At 38.2% G+C, this 24,126-nt stretch overlaps 1 protein-coding gene across 2 annotated transcripts in view; it reads left to right on the top strand.

Moving 5' to 3' along the window:
* The window catches only part of lrrc75a (leucine rich repeat containing 75A), a 42,543-nt gene extending 23,076 nt beyond the window's left edge, over positions 1–19,467 (top strand). Inside the window, exons 1-3 of one of the 2 annotated variants that reach the window (XM_067507167.1) lie at positions 12,018–12,450; positions 16,363–16,636; positions 17,523–19,467. In XM_067507167.1, coding sequence (XP_067363268.1) covers positions 12,173–12,450; positions 16,363–16,636; positions 17,523–18,128 — 1,158 coding nt within the window. In that variant the 5' untranslated portion in view covers positions 12,018–12,172 and the 3' untranslated portion in view covers positions 18,129–19,467. Of the gene's footprint in view, positions 1–12,017; positions 12,451–16,362; positions 16,637–17,522 lie in introns of those variants that run through there. The other variant, XM_067507166.1, reaches the window with a different exon arrangement.
* The last annotated feature ends 4,659 nt before the right edge of the window (positions 19,468–24,126 follow it).

Here is a 24,126-nt window from a genome sequence, read left to right as displayed (position 1 = left end):
GACATATTGATCCAGCTATCAGCTCCCCAAATGTTGCCCTTTACAACACGGAAATAACAATTTATTATAATTTACATCATCGAAGAAATTGTGTATGTACATTTAGCAGCCATGTTAATATCAAAATAGTTGTTCATTATGATTTAAATGTCATTCCAATTTAGAAAATACATTTTCCATTCCCTGCCCCATTGCACAATGTAAAACCACCTCGGAAACATCCAGAGACGCTGTAAACTGCATTCTGATGGGAGCAGATGGTGCAGAAATGACATTGTAGCCGGACACATTAGGAGATGTGTCCCACTGCTGTGTGAATAGAGAATCAGTTGGAAATAAAAAAAACTCTTGTCCTCAGCTGTTGATGAACACCAGGGGTCACCTCCTCTACAAAACAGTTTGCGGAATAGAACACAAGTGTAGCAGAGGAAAAAGAATAATTCACCATAAGCCATAAGATTGGATGCCTGGTGAGTCTGTGTAGGTGTCAGTGCCTTCACAGTCAACAAAAATGATAGGTTTTGTTTGTTTTATCAGACCGTGAGCTCCAAACATGTGCTGCTAAAGCAGCGTCTCACCTATAATGGAATAAAATAATAGCTGCAGATGAAAATGAAAATGAGTTTGGTAATTATCTTGAGTAATTCTGCACTGGTGGATGGATTTAATCAATGCAGCATTGCAGTCTGCACTTCAGTCTGTCATGAACTCCTGTCAGAGTGATTAGCCAGAGGAGAGACAGACCCCATTTACTCTGAGGCTCAGGGCAAGAGATGAGATTGAATCATCCTTTTGCATGGGAACACACGCCATTAACGGCGTACATAAACAGACACACGGAAACACACACACATACACGGAAACACTTCTTCATCGTAATTACATCACCCCCTCACATAGTCAATAAAAATGATGAAAAGCGTTTCTCCACAAAGGAGCCAAGTTGAGAAACATCCACGGATCTTTGACAGTTTTGCCCTTCGCTTCAGTCACATGTGTGCAGGCAGTGACATCCTTGTGTCTTAAAGTGGCTCTCTAAGTTTTTTCTTCAGGAAGAGCGGCTTATCCTGATATTTTTTAATTAACTCAGTGTGAAATTCTCAAATAGAGGAAGTCAGAACTGTTGAAAGATAGAAACATGTGGATACCAACAGGCCTATGTGTTAACCAACCAAACAGCATTTTTGCTGTATATCGAGAACAACGGGTTAAATTACAGAGAAGAGTCAGGGTTCAGTGTGGTCAGTGTGTGCTTTTTCTGCTGTTTTCTTTTTTTTTTTTTTATGTCTTTTCATTTTTCATCGGTAACCAACCAAGCTCCATTAAAATTCTGTTGTCTTCATCATAGCCCAAATGAACAAGTGAATATGTGGGAAACCAGTGAAGTCTGTAAAAACACACTGTGATTTTTGTTTGTATTCTTTTTAAGTAGACTCACTGGATGGATCGACTGATTTGATGGATTCATTTTTAACATTTTAAAAGCCCTCTATTGACTTCTGCCTGGGCCAACTTTAGCCACTGTTTACCTGAATCTCTGACCAAACTTTCGGTTCATTGTGACTAATGCAGGCACCGGCTTTTGACACAGAAGTTTAATGAATGCAGTTAAATATAGAAATTTGGTGAGCAGTCCTCAGTTTACATTGATAACACACGCAGCTCCAGTTTAAACATTTTTCATGATCATAAAAGTGACATATAGATAGAAATCAAGTCCTTGAGTCTTATGACTGAATGCATTTATACAATGTTGGTGTAATTAGTCTTTTAATATCTTTATCCTCCCAAAACATTTGTCTTTATGAATGACTACAAGGATAAGCTGTAAATGCGTGTGTCCACATTCTTGTTTTTGCCATTGAGGAACAGACAAAGTCTTTTCCTTACAGATTAGGGACATTTGAGCTGGTACTTCAGGTTACAGTCAGGGTAAAGAATGATGTTAGGCATTTAGTTGTGATGGTTCCAGTTAGGATAAAGGAGTCCATTATGTCAGTGAGTGTCCTCAAAAACATAAAAAACATCTGTATTTCATTAATGATAAAAATGCTCCTCTGTTATTGCCACATACTTATTTTGTTGTGTTTTCCTCTGCAAAGTTTACTCTAACACAAGCCCATGATTCATTATGCCTCCCTTCAAATCCATTTCCCATATTAACATTAAATCTTACTTTAAACGTGGTCGATAACATTTGGGTGCAGCTTGCATAAAATAGATAGTAAAAAATACTTGAATCCAAAATAGACATTTACAAACATTAAAAAAATGTTAGCTGGGAGTATTTTCAGTTACAGTAGTTGCTCCACATGTGGTTATATGTGGTGATTATATATATATATATATATATATATATATATATATATATATATATATATATATATATATATATATATATATATATATATATATATATTATAGATATATATATATATATATTATAGATATATATATATATATATATTATAGATATATATATATATATATTATAGATATATATATATATATTATAGATATATATATATAGATATATATATATATATATATATATATATATATATATATATATATATATATATATATATATATATTATAGATATATAGAGAGATATGGATATAGATATAGATATATCTCTATATATAGATATATCTGGATAGATCCAGCTATTTATCTATGTATGTATAAAGATATGTATATATATATATATATATATATATATATAGATAGATAGATAGATAGATAGATTTATATACAGTTGAAACCAGAAGTTTACATACACTGTCTAAAAAGACACATAAATTTTTTATCTGACATTAAATCAGACTAACCTTTTCCTGTTTTAAGTTAGAATTACAGAAATTAGTTCTATTTGCTAAATACCAGAATAATGAGAGAGAGAACTTTCTATTACTTTCCTCAAAGTCAGAAGTTTACATACATTAAGCTGACTATGCCTTTAAACAATTTGGAAAAGCCCAGATGATGATGTCATGGCTTTGGAAGCTTCCGATAGGTTAATTGATAACATCTGAGTTACTTGGAGGCACATCTGTGGATGTATTTTAAGGCCCACCTCAAACACACTGCGCACTATTGTGACATCATGGGAAAATCAAAAGAAATCAGGAAGACAAATGTGGACCTCCACAAGTCGGGTTCAACCTCGGGTAAATTTACAGATGTCTGAAGGTTCATCTGTTCAAACTATTACTATATGCAAGTATAAACACCATGGGAATGTCCAACCATCATACCGCTCAGAAAGGAGACGGGTTCTGTGTCCCAGAGTTGAATGTGCTTTGGTGCGAAATGTGCGTATCAACCCCAGAACAAAAGCAAAGCAACTTGTGAAGCTGGTATAAGTATAATGAGTGTCATCATTCACAGTGAGACGAGTCCTGTACCGACTTGGGCTAAAAGGCCAAACAGCAAGGAAGAAGCAATTACTCCAAAAGCAACAGAAAAAAGCCAGATTACAGTTTGCAAATGCGCAGAAGGGACAAGGGACCTTAATTTTTTGAGACATTTCCTGTGGTCTGATGAAACTAAAATTGAACTGTTTGGTCCTATATCTTTAATCCTATAGAAAATTTGAACCTGACTCAGTTACACCAGTTCTGTCAGGAGGAATGTGCAAAACCTCCAGCAAACTATTTTGTGTATGTGTGTGTATACACATAGAGAGGTGAGAGAGAGAGATTCAAGCTCTTGAGGGTTGTAGATTAGATCCAAATCACACCACAGTTTGAGTGCTGCTCAAGTAAAACACACAATAAATGCAGTGGCTTGTATTCAAATGTTTAATGCCATAAACAAAAAAACGGATTAACAGACCATGCTCTGTTTGAAATGTGTCACCTCATTCAGGCCAACAGAAACAACTAACATTTTTAATATTCTCCCACTAACTTGGCTTCACATCCACTAAATGTTGCAATAAGCTGCCAACATCATGACTCAAATGTTTTAGACTCATATTGGTGTAAGTATAAAGATAAACAGAATAGGAGAAATGACTAAAGACTTTAAAAACTTACTGCAAATACATAACTCCTGATCTGTGAGGCTTCGATTCTTTTTATCAGTACAGAAATGTGTGCGCAACAGCAGAAAACATTAAAGAAGTGGGTTATTTTCCATGAGAAATTATTCTCTCTGTTCCTCTTTGGATAAGGAGATTCAGAAAAAAGCTCTTAGTGTTGCTTTTAGTCTCCCAGGTTCAAGTCTTATCTCACGGTCTGTGTCTTGGACAGAGAAGGGGGTGTGATCAGATCCAGCCAGGCCCCACAGCTTTGACTCATTAGATCGAAATCAGAAAAAATAAAAGATGGATAAGTAGTATCGTTGCAGTTAAGGACATGCCCTATAGAGAATGTAGATACACTGGCCTGCATTTGGTTATTGTCTATTCAGCAACAGTGGCTGTGTTTGTGAATTGTAAAAAAAAAAAAAAAAGGATTAACAAGGCTTACTGTTCACTTTCTGGCTGCTTAACAACAGCTTCTTTCAGTGGTTGGAAGCGAGGCAGCTGCACAGCTGAACGTCTGCTGCGGCCAGCAGACCTCGTCCTCTCTCCGCTTTACAACCGAGGTCTGGGATCCCCGCAGAGAAAACTGTGAGGTAAACGGTGTGACCGCATGCATTCTCAGGGCAGGGTTACTTTTAGCAACACAAGGACCAGACATTTCTCCATAAAAAGAAAGGTGGATTTATTTGCCCGTCGGCGGTGTTTGATTGAAGTTGGTCTCTGGGAGAGATGAACTAGATAGGAGAGAGAGAGGAGCAGATGGAGACCTGAACAACTCCACAAATCTGGATGACGAACTAACATTGTCCTCACGCATCACCGTTAGATAATCAGAACTTAAAGCCAGTAACAAACCCTGTGACTTCACACAATTATATTTGTCTTTAACTAACATCCCAGTAACCCTACAACCTGCTGGATCACAGGTCTAGTACAGTCATGTCCATGTTTGTGGAGCAAACTAGATACGATGCTATTTTAAGTCATACAGATGATGATCAGTGCACCAAAACAAGCCCCAAGTTGTCATAAATTGGAAGTCACTTGCAATTGGCCGAACTAGTTCCAGTAGCTTTTAATTGCATGTTTTCTGGATTAAACTAATGATGCCCTTCGCTTCTGCCGATAGACAGTCACACCTTCCACCAGCTTCCAGCGGCACCAACCAAAAAGCAATACGAGGCAAGTTGCTGGCTGACAATCAGCGAGTAAACAACCTGTTGGATGACCGTTTGCCCCTGGACCTGAGTCTGGCCGTCTCTTCTGGGTCTATGCCTCGTCTAATTTTTAATAAGGAGGTCTTGCTGAGGTTTTGCTTGACCGCAACACTGTTTGCCATGGAAACGTGTGACACTGCCCAGACAAATTATTAGTCTACCATACAAAACAAGACATTTTTCTTGTCTTATTATCTGCTTACCATCTGTATATAACTCGATCTGTCAGCCTGTGTGTCTGTCTGCCTCTGTACCTCTCTATCTACTAGCGCTTTGCTGTGTCTGCAGCCTGCTGACCGGCTGGCTGTCACTGCAGCACCGACAGATTTATTGGCTGCCTCCCACCTGGGCTCTGACATCCAGAGAGAGAAAGAAGTGGAGTGTTGGCTCAGGATGTGTGAGCCTCTCTCTGCTCTCCTCTCTCTTGCCTCTTCATTTTCCCCTGTCTGCTTCATTTCACCAATAGGCAAAAACTGTAAAGATATTGTCTATTTAAATTTGTGTGGGAGGGAGAATCGTGAGGAGTTAAGGAGACCGTCGAGATAAGGGCCAAGGTTTTAATCTGAAGCAACTGAAGGCTAAAAATCGGTAAAATATGCTAATATGCTTAAACCGCTATTCAGCAATATGATTCAAATTTTAAAGACCTGCCTGACTTCATGGAAACCTCTGTTAGACAGAAAAGCAGGCAAAAAGCTGCAAGTCTCTAACACATTTTCCTCCCTGTAGGAAGTTATTGATTTTCCAGCTTCTGTCCGTTCACAATCAGTCAATGCTGCTGTTGTTGTGAACCCTACGCAGTGAAAACACTGGAACCACCTCTTAATGTAATTAGAACAGAAGAAAATGCAATAGCCAGTTGTTTTGCACAAACCTGTGTGCGCTCAAATGTGTGCACCTGTGCTCTATAGTGAGGGTGTGCTCTTAACTGAGAACAATTCCCAAATAAGAAAACACGAGTGGAAAACTGTAAGTAGGTTATAAGGAGAAATTTGTGTCATGTCATGTCAAATGTATTGTAATAAGTGAATGGCTGAGGGCTATGTATCATTTATGGGCACAGGCTGTTGAGCATGTTAACAAGATATGATGAATGCAGCATTTGTTGACAGCTTAGGACGCTTTCTCTGTCATTCTGATGTATTTACTGGCACTGTGGTTGCATCAAATGTCTCCTGAGCATTTTGTGCTTGTACTCATTAACTTGAAATAGTATCATTTTTATTCTGAGCTTTTCCTTCCTCACCCAGCTTTCAGTCAGCTTTGGTCAGTTTTCTGCTCCTGTGAAAGTAAGAGCTGCTTTCTGAGTGTTCTTTCTTTCTTTCTTTCTCTCTTTCTCTCTTTCTTTCTTTGCGACATTTTCTGAATTTAAACTCCGGTGTTGCATTTTAGGTATCTAGATGTCATGTCAGTTTTTCTACTTTGAAATGATATGAATTAGAAACAGGAAAGAAGATAATTTCCTCTTTAGAGTCCTGGGGTGTTTAATATGTTGGCATGATGCTTTCTTCAGACAAAGCCCTTTTTCTCTCTCTTGAATGGTATCCACTGAGTTAGCAGACTCCTATTATTGAACACAGAAATCATCTAAATTAATATTTATTCCCAGTTTGAAAAACAACTTTATCTTATCACTGTTTTCAATTCAGCCTCATTTGAATTCATTGCGAAATCATGTGAAGTATGTTTTGAAATGGAGTTGCCCACATAGTCACAGTTGGATTTAGCTGGAGTTGATGGGAACATTAACTTCAAATATTAATGCAGGCTATAACTTACAATGTGAAGATATTGGATTTTCGAAATTAATCTGAGCACTTCAAAAGCACTTGTATTCAATCTTTTTCTCTCATTTTTCTCATTTTAATCCAAATCTCTTTTTCTTTTTATCTTTTTTGTTTTCCCTTGATGAATAATTTTCTCTGCCCTCCATTCCACGTTGCACTTCTGTGTTCCCTCGCCGAACAGCATTGTTAACCTGAGGCTGTCGCTGGCTTTACAATAAGACAAAAAAAAAGAAGAAGAACAGGGAAAACAATGAAAAACAGCCATTTCTAAAAATATATGAGATTATGACTGAGCCACCGGCGGTGCTGTGTGAGCAGAACACAATAAAAGGTCAGCAGAACAGGTGATTCCGTTGGATTATCCTTTCAATCAGATTTAATGATCTGGTTTCACGGGGCTTATAAGAAAACTTTGGAACTTGAACTTGTGCAGATGGTGTGGAGCACATGCTTTTAATCCCACCACTCAACTAGAAACCGTTCAGAAAAAATATATTGCTTCTGGTGTTATCTGGCATAAAAAATATTTGGTCATAAAAACTATTGTGGTGAAACAAAGAAATTCAAATGTAGCCTTTTCTGTCTGTAACCATGATGTGAAGCTGGCTGCTGTGCGAAGACGTAGTGCCGCAACAGTCGTACTTTAAATGCATTGGCACGGCTGAATGTCAATACATAAGTACATTGGAATCAGATAAAATAGGACTGAAGCTTTGCCCTCTCCATCTCCAGCCCGGCCTCCTCCACAATACAACACCGTCATCTGTTTGTGTCTCAGTGTGACTCATGTTTATTCCCAGTGGACCACTGACCTCTTGTAGCTGCATGAATAACAGTATTACCCACTGAGCTCTGCTTCTGCCTCACACAGATAAAGACACTTTGTACAGATCTACACTCCATTGTTTTCAGTTTATTTTGTGGACAAAGAAATAGTTTCCTTATGAGAGGAGATTAGTTTACAATTCCTTTTTCGTGAATTTTATTTTTTTCACACATTGTTTTTCCCAAAGGTTATCAGATTCCTGCTGCAGGTGGACAGTATCCTCTTGTAGTGAAGACAGCTCAAGTAGAAGTGTTTCTTCAAACACTTTTGCTGAGTTGAAGTACAAAAGTACAGGCTTTAAAAGTACTCGACTAAAAAGACAATACATTTTAAATAGTGCTGAATTTGAAGCTGCAGATAACAGTGTAGACCACATTCATTCATCAAACTCTCAAAAGTGAAATTATGGCAAAGACAAATAGTCATTATTTACATATAAGGGCTACGGCTACCTAGCAACTTGGTTGGCAAAAATAAGCACAGCAACAGTTGTATTTAACCAACTTAAATACTGACACTAGGTTAACCTATAAATAAATTATAATATATATATTTACTTTATTACAGTATTTTGAAGAAATGTACTCAGTTATTTACAACACCTGCTCCTAAAAACTATGATCAACTCAATACAGTGCAAACACAATTAAGTTTTTTTAGTTGACGTGAATAATCAGTGAATGATTCATTTGACTCTTTTAAATTTACTTAATTAGTCACTTTTCAGTGTGACCCTCCTAAAGACTAAGGTTTGACTAAGGTCACTCCGTAAGTGTGCCATAAAATGAAAACAATTGGCTAAAAGGAGATAAAAAAGTTTGATTTGAACTGTAGATTTTGCTAATAGTGCTGTGTGCACCATGAGCAGCCACAGTTCAATGTAAGCTTTGGTTGGTGTTTAAGCACAAGATTATGTAGCAGCTGGACAAGTGGCATTCAACCAGTATCACAAAGAACAAAGTGTTCACTAGAATTTCTTCTAGCGGCCGATTTCCCTAGCTCCTCCTGAAGTCAGTGCAATCAGTGACTGCTTGAAATGTTAGTCTGCATGAACTCAGCAGCTGATCGCACAAGATTTGATGGTTTTTCAGTCATGTCTCTCTGAAATACATCCCGGCCGAGAACATTCCTACATCCAAAACAAAATGTTTCTCCTGCTCACACACTCTTTGTTCTACCTTTGCAAACTGTGTTGCACCGGAGGTGAAGGAGAAGAAGGTGTTTTCTCACCTTCGCTGTCGCGGAACAGTGCAGAGAGGAAAAAGAAGGGAAAAGGAGACCTGCCATCTTTGGTGTGCGCACACACCAGCTGAATGGGCGATATATGATCTCTGGAGGAGACAAAGGAAGGCAGGGAGAGGAGAAATAAGCACTGAATCTGAAGCCACATGGAATATACAATTTATTAAGACCATATTTTGACAGAAAAAATGCTAAAGAATCACAATACAGTAAAATCTGATTTTCAGCTTCATTTATATACAGACTGACTGACTAAGAGGGCACTTTCACCTGGTGAATCTGTTTCAGGAAACAAGTGGGTGGATTCAGATACAGAGATCAAGAAGAGAGGGGAGAGCATGCATGACGTGAAATTCTGGATATTTACTCTATATTTATATGGTTTGGCAGATAATCCAGAAATATAGTCAGTGGATGATGGAGGGCTGCAGGTGGAACATGTTTGAATCTGATAGTGGCAACGAGCTGGAGACAAAAGTTGAATTTTTATAGATGTGAGATCATTGAGGTCTATGCTACAGCTTTCTGTAGACTACATTTGTGGAAAATTGTGGAGGAGTAGCTCTGACATAAGATACTATTTCCTCGGTGTGATAATTAGACGCACATCGGTCTTAAGACTAGCAGGGGCCCTAATGATCTCTTGGGTTTGAAATAGATTTCGGTAAGTGACTGGTTCATCTTTGCCATCTGTCATAACACTTCATTGTCATACTGGGTAAAGGCCAAGCCAGACCAGGAAATTAATTATTATTATTATTATTCTTTATTTATACAAGTTATCCTCATTGAGACACAAAGTCTTATTTTCAATATCAGACAAAGGGAAAACGGGGATTTAAAGGACCACCCTATAGGACATTGTTCCTTACTGATAAGCATGCCACAGTCTTTTAGCTTTCGTTAACATTTACCTGCTTGTTTAATTTTCCAAAATAAAACCTGCTGATGCACAGTCATTAAAATTCAGTGTTTTGCCAGCCAAAACACACATCCACATTCATGACTCACACTTTTCACTTTTCTCCATGATTTTCACAGTAAAATGCATTGTGTATCATTTTACTGTACTTCCATGTTGGATCTGTTACAAACTACCGCTGACAGAATGTGTCCATGACCCCCACTAGTCAGAAATTAGCTCTGCTTCTCTACACCACACACACACATTTCCTGTTTGTAATAATTCCCTTAAGTAGTAGGTCAACTACTTTCACTCACACTGTTTACACTTGGTTTTAAAATGTCTTTTGGTGATCTGAACAAACCATTCACAGCTGTCTGTATTAATTTTCTCCAAGGTGTTTAGCAGACTGTCTCAGATGGGCCATAAAAATGTTTCAAAAACTAAATTATATTGCAGCTGTTTTTTCCTTTTATTGAGCAATGGTGTGATCTCACCAAAGCAACCATCACGTCCTACCACTGTGATGTCTTTTGCTGCCAGGATGCATCAGGACACGCTATTGTTTACACTACAAAAGCCATGTGGGCAAACGTATGTCGTGCTATCGTTGTGAATGGTTTGAGTGATCAGATCACTATGCATGTTAGTGGCATTTTTAAAACATTTGTGAACTGTGTCCAACTTGCTTGTGTTTCCCGTAATGTCTCACTGTGTTTGGACAGATTTCCTGCATGTACTATGCCTGACTGAGTTTTGCTTATTCCCTTGGTACGTTTATGGCTTTTGGATTACCACTCAAATATTTAATTCCTGCTTGGACTAGCCTTTTACCGAGCCTCTTTTTTTCCACTGCAAGATGTGTTCATCTGCAAGACTGTTTTTATAATCAGTTAGTCTCCTTCTGTCTAAAATGGAGGACCCATTGTTTAAAAAATTACTAATTGTTAGACTTATATTGTCCACTATTGTACTTGTAGTTTTAAATTGTTAATGTGCTGTGCAAAAATGTAAAAGCTTGATACATGTAGGTATATAGCAATAGTAAATGTTTGAAAAGTCATAGTTTATATCCAGTTTATGTCTCAGAGAACATAACCAGCCCTATGTCCCACCATCCTACTGGTAGCAGACAGAAGTGGATGACCTCTTCAGTGGGAGAGTGTCTCTTTTCTCTGTAGCGTGGGATTCTGGTCTGAAGCCAAACACATCATGAGCTTTCTCAGATTCTCATCTGCTTTTTATTTGCACAATAGTCCTGCCTTTATTTTTTTGTTTATTGCTTTAAGATGCAGGGCGGAGTACCGTTGGAAATGGTAGCTTGTCTGGGTTAAGAGAAGTTGAAGTACTATATGGGAATGGAAAAGCTGATGGCACATCAACAAACATAGTCTGCTGATCAAGATGTGTATAATTTTACTTTGTAGACTTGCGAAGCCCATTGTGTATGTGATGCTGTGTGTGTTTTTGCTGTTGAGTGCAGAAAAACATGTAGTCCAGATTGAAGGAGCCGTGCTGGAAGAGGGGAGGAGCAACCCAGCATGGGGCAAAAATATGAGCTGGAACGATTAGATCAGTGGTTTTAAACCACGTGTAATCGAGAGCCAAGGGCATCGCTGCAACCAGCTGTGTTAACTAATTAGCGCATTTCACTGAGAGTGAAGGAAATCAGCTGCTGCACAAACCTCCAGGGCCTCTGTGGGAAGTGGTTTTAGACCACTTACCCAGACAGTGAGGGGTTGCCTCATCAGCCTCAAGGTGCTTTTTCAGTTTATTTGCATTTACTTGCAAGAGATGACTTGCTGCAGCGTTGAAAATGAAAATTCCAAACACATGGTGTAACATAAGCTTAAGGTTCGGTGTCTTGCCAGAGGACATAAACAAGAGGACCCAGGGTTCTGGAGAGGGACTATATGTACATTAATAAAGGGCATTTAACTGCTGTCCCTTGATGTATTTGCCGTAAATCACATGCAAAACCTAAATCCAAAAGTGTTGCTTGGTCTCAAAACATTCTAACATCCTGACCCAGAGTCATCCCCAAACCATGCAACTTGCATATGTCAGTAGCTTTCACGTTTTGACCATTGTTTCAGAAAGCAGATTGAAATTGTGTACAGGTATGTGATATTTGTTATTGCTGCTTTGTACAGAGGAAACTCTAAATGACCAAAACAATACACAGGGATATTTTGACTCAATATCTCAGCTCTGTCCCATCATATCAGTGTTACAATGACAAAGACACAGAGAATCTCCTCAGATCTACAAAGTGTTTTAGCATTTCAGGCAATTTGGGGGGTTTAAAGCGGCAACTTCATTATTTGTTTTTTTTTTCAAGGTTCACTCCAACTCAGCAGCCGCTGGAAGCTGTTTTCAGCCAAAAGGTCCTGATAACCTGTTGTGCACTGCCAGGCCAGCACCAAACAGCATACAAGCAAAGGTAGCAACAGTACACATAGTGGAGCATGCAGTATCTAAAGAGTCAGATATTTTCTTCAGGAGCTAGTGGAGAGCAAACACAGTTAAAAAGAGGGTAAATATTGACTTCCGTCGAATTGACAAATTCAAATGAATGCAAATGTTGTTTAAAACTGCTAGATGTGCAAATAAAGCAGTGTTTGCTGTAACATTAGCCTTATCAAGTTTATAAAGTAATAATAAGTCATGGTTTTCGCTTGTTATGCTTCCCTGAAATGTCCAAAACACCAATTATCACAGGTTTAACATTGTAATCTAAATGGCTGTTTGCAGTGTTCACTGTGTTTGCATTTATAAATTGCTAATTATTGAGTGTGAGCTCATCTGGGTGTTTCAAAGAACAGCAGCTGCAGTTGCCTAAATATCCAGATTTCCCTCAGCAAATCAGTTAAGGTTGCATTGGTGAAAATGATGTACATCTCATACATCTTTTTCTATTTATGTTATTTTGTATTTGAGTCACAAAGATGCATTATTTTAGCATAATGATTTCAGAGTTGGACATCATTATGTTAAACATATCACATGGTTTGATTAGCAGTGAAGGTTACATACATTTTGTTGGTAATATTTCTGTACTTTTACTTGCGTGATGTTTTCTGCACTGCTACTTTTACTTCCTAAGGAAAAGATTTTCCAATGCTGGTGTCTGGTAACCATGGTGTAGACCCAGAGGGAGGCTCAACAAGTTGTTTTGTGGGACAAAACAAGGTTTACTTGGACAAGATTGAGTTTGGCAACAGTTAGGCAGAAGAGACGCCAAAAGTAGACGGCACAATAATCGACTCTTAATGCAGGTGGACAAACAAAATTCAGAACCACTCGGGCTATGACGCACAATGGGCTTTTTTCCTGGAAATCTTTCTGACATGTGTCACAGTAAGAAAAGCAAAGGCGTAAATAATATAATTAATGGCATTACATTCAGTTCTATTTATTTTTGAATTCGGGGTCCCTGTTTTGTTCACGTCCTACTGTGTTTGTCGCACATAACATATGCAGTAGACATTTCAAGATTTTTGTATCTTTGTAGATAAAATCCACATGTTTACCAGTGGCAAATATGAGGTTTAACAAGTAAATCCAGGAACGTGAATATGTGTTACTCCAGTAACTACAATCAAGCACTAGTGAAGAAAAATTGGATTCACAAACATAAATGGTGCAAAGGAGGATAACATGAACAACAACATCAAAGCCCATGAAGAAGGATTTAGGTTTTGTCTGCAAGCCAGTCTTTCTGCACCTCCATCTTTCTTTCCTTTTCCATCCTGGACTGCAAACTTGAAGGGGGATTAACCAATCAACATGCTTGACACAGAAGTCCATGCAACACGTAATTGTGATTTTGGAGCTGTCCACATCACCGATTCTTTATGTCTCCACAAAAGATCATATGAGAAGCATATTTCTGTCCTTTCCGGGACATTTTAAATTTAACAGAACCCATTTTAATGTTATTAGTAACATTTTTGCTAACATTTGTCCTTTTATAACAACTCATAATGTGTGTTTTGTGCAATGGTTCATTCATGTTGATTCAATAGCCATGCTCCAAAAATCAAACCAAAATTATAGCAGAGTGACAGATGACTCTGTGTGACCCTTTAAATAATGAGTACAATATTTTTGTTGGACTAAATTTGAGCCACTGCTTGGCCTTGGGCAGTTCTGGCCTAGATTCCTTTGAAGCCTCTGGTATGTGAATAGATATATATATTCTGCTGTTACTGATGATAATATTTGAGCCCCAGTCACATGTTTCTTTGTGCTGATTAAAGCTGTAGGTCCCTGCTGCAGCTTATGTTCTGACAGTGTATAAGTGAAGTATCAGTTGAGATATTCAACATAATTTGTGTGTGTGTGTGTGTGTGTGTGTGTGTGTCTGTGTCTAATGCTCACATGCATTTAAGTGTTATTTAGGTGCTAACTGGTGTTGATCGTCATGTGTGTTGCAAGTATTGCTTTAATTTGATGGCTGAAAAATAAAACATACTAAAAACGTACTACTATTTTGTTATTTTATTTTTATTTTGTCATATATTGAGGACCTGAGATAAGCCTCTGTTCCCAACTCACTTCATTCTCTGTCAGAACCAGGCGCATCACTGGATGTATTTTTAGGTCAGACCATCCATTTAGAGGCTATGGCTTTAAGTGTTGCTGCTCAACAGCCTTTTTCATTGCCCAAACTTCATTTTCATAAGCCAAAAAATCTGTCTGTCTTTGTTTTTGTGCCCCCATAGCCGTCTTTAGCTGCAATGGTTGTAGTCCTCAAGGCTGGTACAGTGCATATTATATGTGCATATAACATCATGCAGTAGGTTTTCACTTCACAGCGGGGTTGACCACATTTGATCTGCTTTTTGGCCTGAAGTTGCTAATATGCCTGAGATTTCCATTTTGAATGAAAAACTACAAAGAATAAAACTAGAGAAAGTAGTTCCTGATTAACAGAGACAGATATTTCAGCCCACAAAACATTTGTGTAGAATCACTCAATTATCTGTTAATTAGCACAGGTAATTATTTTAATCAGATGTATTCTTTTGACATTAAAGGATGCCTTCATTGATTTTGAATTTGCTTCTTTTGGTTCTAGTTTAGGTAGTACATGTATGTAAATAAATGTCATTAACTTCCCTTCGGCTTCCCTATACTAAAATATTTCTCTAAGTCTAACTGAAAAATGCCTCCACTTGGAGGAACCTTCAGTTCAGATTATTTTGTGCTGTTTCTAATACTATGGAGTTTGTTATTATGGTCAGCCTGCTTTTCCAGACAATCAGGTGTATGTAATCTTTAAGAACATGCCAGTGGATTCTCCTTCCACTGGTCAGATTTGGGGCCAGTTCAGATACTAGCAAAGTGACAGCTGAAGCCTAATTATGAAAAACTCCTCCGGGTGATGTCATCTGGAGGAATTTTTTTAGCTAAAAACAGAATAGATGGGGTAGTCAGAGGAAAGTTGAAATGCATTTATTTACATCTGATTGAAATAATTACACCCTAAACTAAAACTATAGAAAGCAAGTTGAAAATTGGTGAAGTTGCCAATCCAATTGACTTATTTCAGTCACCATCACACATTGGTCAAATCACAGTGGGGACTGGAGTGTAACCAATCCCCATTTTAAAACGTTTATTCTTTAGTTACAGATCATTCACTAGCTATTTCTATCATACCGCACTGTACGTTCATTCAATCACAGCAGTGTGCATAAAAAAGTTATATTGGTGCATCTGTAATCAGACAAAATCAGCCAATTCCAGCTGTCATTGGGGAAAAGGTGGGGTACACCTTGGATAAGTAACTAGTCTACCTCAGGGACAACACAGAGCAAGCACAGAACATAGAAACTCAACACAGAAGACCCAGCCATCCAGGGATGTGAACCTGTGACCTTCAAGCTGTGAGGCAGTGAGGACCTTGTTGCACACAGACTTGTGGGTCAAAGTGCAACCCTTTTTTTTTTTAAGTCAATTACCAGGACACAGAAGTAAATTACAATTAAAGGAGCAGCCTATGGTTTATTGCATTGTGTGCTGGATTCTTCACAATGAATAAATTACAGCCAATGGGACACAAGTACAATAAGTGGAAAGTTGCAGGTTTTGTGTGATTAGTGGAGGCGATTAATGTTTAATGAAAAATTATTATGTGCAGCTACTGATGTGGAATGGGTGCAGTACAACAAAGCCTGGTTACACTTTTAAAACTATAGGTATTTATTGATAAATAAATTCATAGTTTAGAGAATTGCCTAAAAATGAGAAATCTGAAGCCGGGTTTGGCACAAAATACTAGTTACAGAGATTACATCACTGGTCCAAAAAAGCATATTGCCTTTAATATTTGCTTGTCGTCCTCCAGTTTAAAGGCGGTACTGTCGGCTGCTCCATCCAGCGGGGCCTTGGATCTATCCGGCCTCCCTCTGACAGCTCGAGACATGGAGCGCCTGTGTGCACACCTACAACGCCACGCATCCATAGTGGTCAGCTTGGAGCTGGGCTTCTCAGAGCTGACGGATGAGGCCTTCCTCCTGCTCCTGCCCACTCTGGCTGCCCTGCCACATCTGGAGACCCTGGCACTGAACGGAAACCGGCTGACTAGAGCTATTCTGAAGGAATTGACTGATGCTCTCAAGGTTAGAAACTCAACTTACTGTGAAAGGCTCTTTCAATATTTTTGAATACGTTTGAATAATATTTTAATATATTTCTCAATTTTTAAAATTGTAATACTGTAATACAAAAGGAACGTAATGTTGTCGTAATGTTTGTTCAGATTCTAAATAGTTATTGTTATTGCTTTTTTGCTAGGAATGTTGTCCCTGTCCCTGTCCTCCTACACATGCCATAACTTTTCCATCAACCTTCACATCATGCCACCATCTGCCTGAGAGCAGGAAATTCCTAACTTGGCGAAGAATTACCTTCAGGTCGTGGCTAACCCACCATCTGACCCTGCTGTCTTTAAGGATTATATAAGATAATAATGTATTTATTAGCCAATATCTTAAGTTAAATTAAAGTTACTGTCAGACCTTTTTGACAAAAAAGTTACAAATTAAAGCCACAGCGACTAAACTCAAGAGCAAAACATTTGTGATTCTACTGTATATGGTTAATTATAATCTAACAGTCTGAACACTAACAATGGATTAAAAATGGCTCCAAATGTCTACATAGTTATACTTTGACTTTTCCTCTCATAATTGTGACCAACTATTGTTAACTCTTTTTCTAAACTGGCAGAAACAAGCTCCATTAACATAAAACAATTTTATCACAAACTTGACAACCAGGAGGCAGGTGAAGAAGAGAAGGATGAGAAAAACAAAGAAAAGTACAACTAAACACTGTATATTTAAACTTTGTTCGGAGTGTCTTTCTTTTTTCGAAATGTGTGTCATGTTTGAAAACTGCTAACAGTCTCCTTGACAGAGATCTCACTTGTTGGCACAGTTACTTAAAATAAAATAATGGTTATGATGATGATGGTGGTGATTATGTTAATATTTTTTACACTAGGATCCTGGCAGTTTCCCTAGTGTGACTTGGATCGATCTGGGCAACAATGTGGATATCTTCTCCCTGCCACAGCCCTTCCTGGTCAGCCTGAGGAAGCGCTGCCCCAAGCAAGGCAATCTGCCCACCATCCTGGAGTTTGGAGAAAGTCAGGCCAGTGATCCTCCTGAGAGACTGAAGGGGCTCGAGGAAGAAGAGGAGACGGATGACACCAACCGGACCGAGAGCATGGGTGAGCTCCGGTCTGAGGTGGAAGAGGAGATGGATGGAGAGATGGAAATAGAGGAGATGATGGAGGAGTTGCTGGACTTTGACAGGGAGGTCCAAGGAAAGGAGGATGAGGAGGAGAGCATGTGGACTGTGGAGGAGCAGAGGAAAGCAGGGAGGGAGAGTAAAAGGAGAGAGGGGGGAGGCAGTGGGGAGAGGGAGGAGCAGAATAAAGAGCAGCGGCCAGGGAGGAGGCCGCTGATGGCGGAGGACGAGGACGACACACAGAGCCGCTCCTCCCACTTGTCTTACTCCAGCCAGTCACAACACTCCTCTGGAGCTGTTGAGCCAATGAAAGTGGAGGAGGATGACTTGACCGACCTATCAGACCACTTGACCTGATTGTTGCTCCCTGCTCCACTCTGCTTTTATTTTGCCTCCCGTGTCAAGTCCTGAGTGGAAGGAGGCGAGAGAAGACTTCTGCAGAGGGTAGCTGAGTGTGCCCAAAGTCACAGACGAGGATGTATGTAATCTTTAAGAAGATGCCAGTGGATTCTCCTTCCACTGATCTGATTTGGGGCCAGTTCAGATACTGGCAAAGTGAAAGCTGAAGCCAGTGACTGTAACATGAGCAGACAATCCTTCACAGGATATGTTTTTATTATAACTGTGTGTTGTTGCAAGTACCAATAGACTGAGCATGTAAATGCATAGACTGATTAATTATGACACAATGGGCTTTTATGTATAGAATGTTAATCTTTATTCAGGTCCTTCCTCCTGGTAACCCTTGGTAATGCCTAAATGTGCCTGTTACACATCCCATTACTGGTTAAAAGTGTGTGTTCAGAGTTTTAAAAAAAGATCAGAAAATATTGAAACAGAAACTCACACAAACTAGTTAGGGTCCTTAAACCTTTCAAAATATGTTTTTGCCAAAAACTAGAAGTGGAAAAGTATAAAATATTTCCCTCCCACATATGTGCACAGTTAGCCAGATGGATCAGATGATAGAGAGAAATCAAAAGTCAAGCCAGCAGACTAATGGAAATGAGTTTCTACTTAAGAAATGAACAGATGCACTGTCCTTTAGCAGAAGATCAGTCTGAATTAATAAGCTGAGACCAAAAGTCGTAAACAACTGATAAAGAAAAAGACACTATAAAGGTCTTGATGACTGTAAGAATGCAGTAAAGAAAAGGTCTTTGGTCTAGTCTGTCCGATAATCTTAATGCCATGTGTCCCAAAGCAAAGTGCTGGGGTATGGAACTAAAATATTTATTAGCCTTTTTCTTATAATCCAGGTCATGTGTCAGTTCATGGTACTGTACACTAGTGTTCATCACATGCTTACAGTACTGTGTTTATATATAGAACACAGCTATGATCACATGCACATACGATCTTCGCTGAGTTACCACAGATTATATATCCTTATGCAGTATGTAGCTCTCACCCAGCAAGTGCTTTCCTCAATGTGTCACCTATAGTCCATGCAAAACTGTAAGAAAGAAACTGTATTTTTGATGTACAGTGAACACACACATATATATATATTAAAAAAAACTATATATTGTTTTTATCCGTCCCAGTTGATTGTTTAGATTCTAGATTAATATTTAAAGAGGAATACAATCTAATTCAAAGATTATTCATTGTTGTTGTTGTTTTTTTTTACTCCAAGCAAAAATCCAAGCAACGTGTGAGTATATGAATTACGCTTTAAACATGAAAAAGAAAATCTGAAACAGGCTCCTAATTTGTGATAATAATACAGGCAACTATTGGAAAGGTTTGGGATGGAAAGAAGGAGCTTGCTGAGCTTCTATGGAAGAAATCCTCACTTTGTAGCTTTTAAAAATAAATAAATTCTTATTTGCGTTTCCGAGACAGCTGCAACAAGTGCTAATACATTCATATTAAAGCATCAAATTCCAAAAACAAGAACCTGTCCCACTTAGACACTACAGCAGAGAAAATGGTGACACTGTCAATTATATGCCATGAAGACAACCTCCACCTTTTTACACCCACACATTGAGCCAATCACATTGAAGTGGGTGTGAATGTCATAGTGTTGGGTTTGGAAAGTGGCATAAATGGTTGGACCTACACACCCTGGTCCACCTCTCCCAGTTCCAACGTCGGACAGATGTGGAGGGAGTTGGTTCTGAAACTATTTAACCAGCTGACATCGAACAGAGTATACTCGAGCCTTAAAAGTCAGGATATGTTGATGTCCATTTTTCTATCTCTGTTTATAATAAATATTGATTAATTAATTGAGTACACCTCCAAAACATTATACTGTATTTGTGATTGCTTTGCTATGGCAGAGGTCACACATTACTCCAAGTTTCACTTTCTGGTACAGTATCTTTCAGGTGCCCAGTATTTACCAAAGTTAATTTGGAGTATGATTCATTTCTGCTTTCCCTTAAAATGCCCAGTTGTTACTCTCTTGTTACTCTGTTTTCTTCCATTGTGCCTACATTCAAGAACCATAAGGAACTTACAAATATTTTAGGGGGTCCTGATTGATACAAAAACAAGCCACTGCAATATTATAATGCGTTTAACAATACACAACGGTTAATTCACTATAACCTACAATTAAGTTATCGCTTTAATAAATTATTGGATACCATTAATACCATCTTACATCAAGGATAGCACCTAATAAAATTAATGTAATATACTTTAAATGCTGTAGTTATGCACCACAACTACATAAATAAAGTAACTTAAATTTTATAGTGCATTTTTACATATTTATATAGTAATTCAAATTCTACTTCAAATCTGTGCAACAAAATCTTTTAAGCTACCTTGTATGTATGTGATAATTTGCCCTGTAGCTCCTTTTAGCCTTAATTATAAAAACTGGCCTGCAAAAAGTCTATTGATGAAGCATAAAGCTAATTACAAAGAGAAACTTCCCTTTAAGAAAATATGCTGGTACTACACAGTCCTTGCAAAATGAATTTCACAAATAGCTCATTACAGCAAACCCTTTAAACGGAGCCAGAGGTGTTGTGTTACAGTGCAGTACATGCACAGTTAATGTGAGGTAGAGGAACACTGGCTCTGAAAACCACAGCACCGAAGCCAAAGTGCAGAAGGTCTTCAAATACTGATGGTTATACCGAAGTTTTGATTGTGATGTGAAGTGTGTCTTTACACAGAGCAAAGAGTCTGTGGTTGTGACCCTGATTTCAGGGTCAGACTGCCTCCAGCATTATAAAACCCTGGGGAAGTTTATAGGTTCTATTCTCAGGATTACTGTGTTTTTCAGCTTGCTAGTGTGATAAGGTTCCTGAATGTAGAGAGAGCCCATTGGACAGTGGAGGCAGGATGGCTGTTTATATATGTGTAATGTGCTGGAATCATGCATCTGTCTGCTTTTGAGTAAAGGTTACTGCAAATCAAAGCAGCGAGAACGAGACTGTAGACGAGAAGTAGACTTATATGAACGAAGCTGTGGGCTTTTAATTTGAAACTTTTGAGCCGTCATCCACCTTTAACATGCAGAATTAGTGGAAATTGTCCCAACATCTTTGCAGCATTTTGATATAATTCAACATAAGCATAAATATGGTTTCTGGGGAAAAAAAACATTCCTCGTTGTCCACAGCGACAAGAATAAAATGTGTTTGCAACAGTGAATATATTTAAAATGCTTGAACATAAAGGCAAACTTCTGTGAACTGGATTGAGTTGATTTAGTGAATGTTGACCAAACCCCACATATCACTAAGCTGTACTTCCTTCACTTAGGTTCCATGTTAGTATTCTATTACAAATTGTAGCCACATCTATTGTTGGTGATTTCTCCCCACTCTTCCCACGTGCTCTGAATGACTTTCTGTACATCCCCACAGGCAGAATAACTAACCGTTATACGTTATACGTAAAGCTAAATGTGAGATATTTACCTTGGACTCTAGAGCAGGGGGCGCTATGAATGCTCTGAATGACCAGAGGATATGAAGATGCTATCTTCTGCCTGTGTCGCTCAAGGACTCTGCTGATGTATTGTGAAATGTAAAATGAATCATGGTAATGTGAATCTGAATGAATGAGTGTCTGTGGCCTTGGCTCTTTTCTCGTTCCATGTGTTTTCTGTATTTCTCCACATAGAATATTTTTGTGTATTATTCGCCAAATGGTATCTCACTCACACAGTCTAAAATCTCCTATGGATCTTTTCCTTTTATGACACTTTATTGAGGTGAATGCTTTGCTGTGAAGTTGTAAAACCCTAAATTTTCTGTTATGCCACAGATCTAATCAATAAATTCGTCATATGAAAGTATAACCCTACCTTTTTTACTTTGGTCTTTGATTGTTATGACTGCTCCTGATCTGTAATCTGCAGCAAACCTGTAGACTATATGGCTCATTTACATTCAGTGTGGATGCACAGAGACCAGCAGAAACCATCCAAACCACAAACCAAACTGCAGAAGTTTATAGTACTGAAAAATGTAATCTCAGCTTTTTACAGCTGTATATATTTCTCATAAGCCACAAATTAAAACTAATGACAATTGAAGTTCTTAATGTATCTTATTACAGTGTCACCAGTCAACTAGTGGGATATATCAGACAGCATGTAAATGGTAAGTATTTGAAGTTGAGGTATTGGAAGCAGAAAATGTGGGCACACGCCAGCTTGAGAACAGCCAACCTGTGATGGCCAAACTGGGTCCGAGCATTGTGAGTTTTTCTGTATGCAGTGGGCAGTAACTACCAAAGGTGGCCTTAGCAAGGGCAACCTGTGTGATTTGGAGTGAAGTCTTCGTGCTCCAATCCCATTGTCATCCTACATTTGTTGAAAAAAGTATTGTTGACTATAATCAACAGTTGCAGCAGGCTGTCCAGTGATCTCATTCAATGTTGTGGCTCATTTGTCCACCTTTAGTGGAACATTGTTTGATTTTGACGTCGTGTCACACATTGTAAAACTTTCAAATGGTTCAGAAATACAGATCTTATTGCATTAAAGCAAATCTTAAGGCAAAACAACTTGAACAATTTTGTCGGACAGCACTCCAACGCTTTTCCATGGATGGATACACAAAGTCAGTGTTGTGTGGGAAAGAGAGGGGTTCAATCTTCTTTTAAAAAAATCAAATTATTAAGGTTGATAAATTATTTACTAATCGTCCTAACTCGTCGTCATCAAAACTTTTGATTTACCAGGTTGTGATAAATGTCTTCACCACGACAGATCCTTTAAACATAATGACAAGCCACAAAGAGACAAATCAAAAATAAACATAAAAGAGAAGAAAAAGTAAAGTGTTAAATATACTACTTACTCTTACATACCACTTACTTACCCCTACCACATAAACGCAGCAAGCTCATCGTCCAAAAACATCCAATTAAGTCAAAGTACTGTGTTTTAACCATTTCATTACAGAAAGATTGTTTGCAATATAGTATTTCTACACAGTAGTAGATGCATAGTGTTGTAGTAAATTGTGTGTTGGTTCCTGTCTGTAAAGAGAATAGCATATTTTCATATTTTCGTGCAGTGCCTTCCTTTTTTATATTCAACACAAGCCAAGCCATTAACATTCTTTACCTGACATCTAGTGGCTAAACCTAAAAGTTGCAACTAACTGTTTAATCACCAGATTAAATGTATTAAGTAGATTTCCGAGAGCTTCTGGGCGCTTGTGACATAAAAACCTTGAAGTGTAAACACTGTAATTACACTGATTTGGTGCAACAATGAGCTTTAGATTTCATAACAACCCACTCACATGAAGCTGTCAAGGTAAAGGAATGTAATCTGAACAGGAAAACCCTTCACTGACATTATCGACAAAATATGAGCATTTGTATTTGTCACTTCAATATCTGCCTGTTTATTTGATGAAACGAATTAGAGCTTTTCCCAGATGTGTTTACTTTGACAACTACTACAGGGATAATTCTTTCTTATGGGGGAAATTAAATTTTATGTTACTTTCAGTTTTACCTCAGTACCAATGCTCAATATAAAATCGAATTGTACCATTGTTGTTGTTGTTATATCTCTATAATTTACTATTTTTTCAACCTTGAGAGTTTGTCGAACAACATTTGTCTTACCATACACATCCATCAATATTGATTAAAACGTTTTCTTTGTAGAGTAATACAAATGTTTTTTCTATTTTAAGTAGGCGGTATTTGTGTACTTCATATTAAGAATTAAATTTGATTTAGTATTTGCACTTGCAGTGGACTACTTTAATTGTATTTTCATTTTCACCACGGCAGTGTCTTTGTGTACTTTTGTGTACTTTGTGTACCAGATTATGGTAAATCTCAGTTAAGTGGGTCGCCCGGAACGGAAGAGTTGCGTTACTATTTTCCAGCTTGACACTTCGGTGGGGCACGTATT

This window comes from Channa argus, chromosome 6, assembly GCF_033026475.1.
Source record: "Channa argus isolate prfri chromosome 6, Channa argus male v1.0, whole genome shotgun sequence".
NCBI lineage: Eukaryota > Metazoa > Chordata > Actinopteri > Anabantiformes > Channidae > Channa > Channa argus.
The sequence above is the reverse complement of the archived record's forward strand: the minus strand, read 5'-3'. Positions and strand labels throughout refer to the sequence as shown.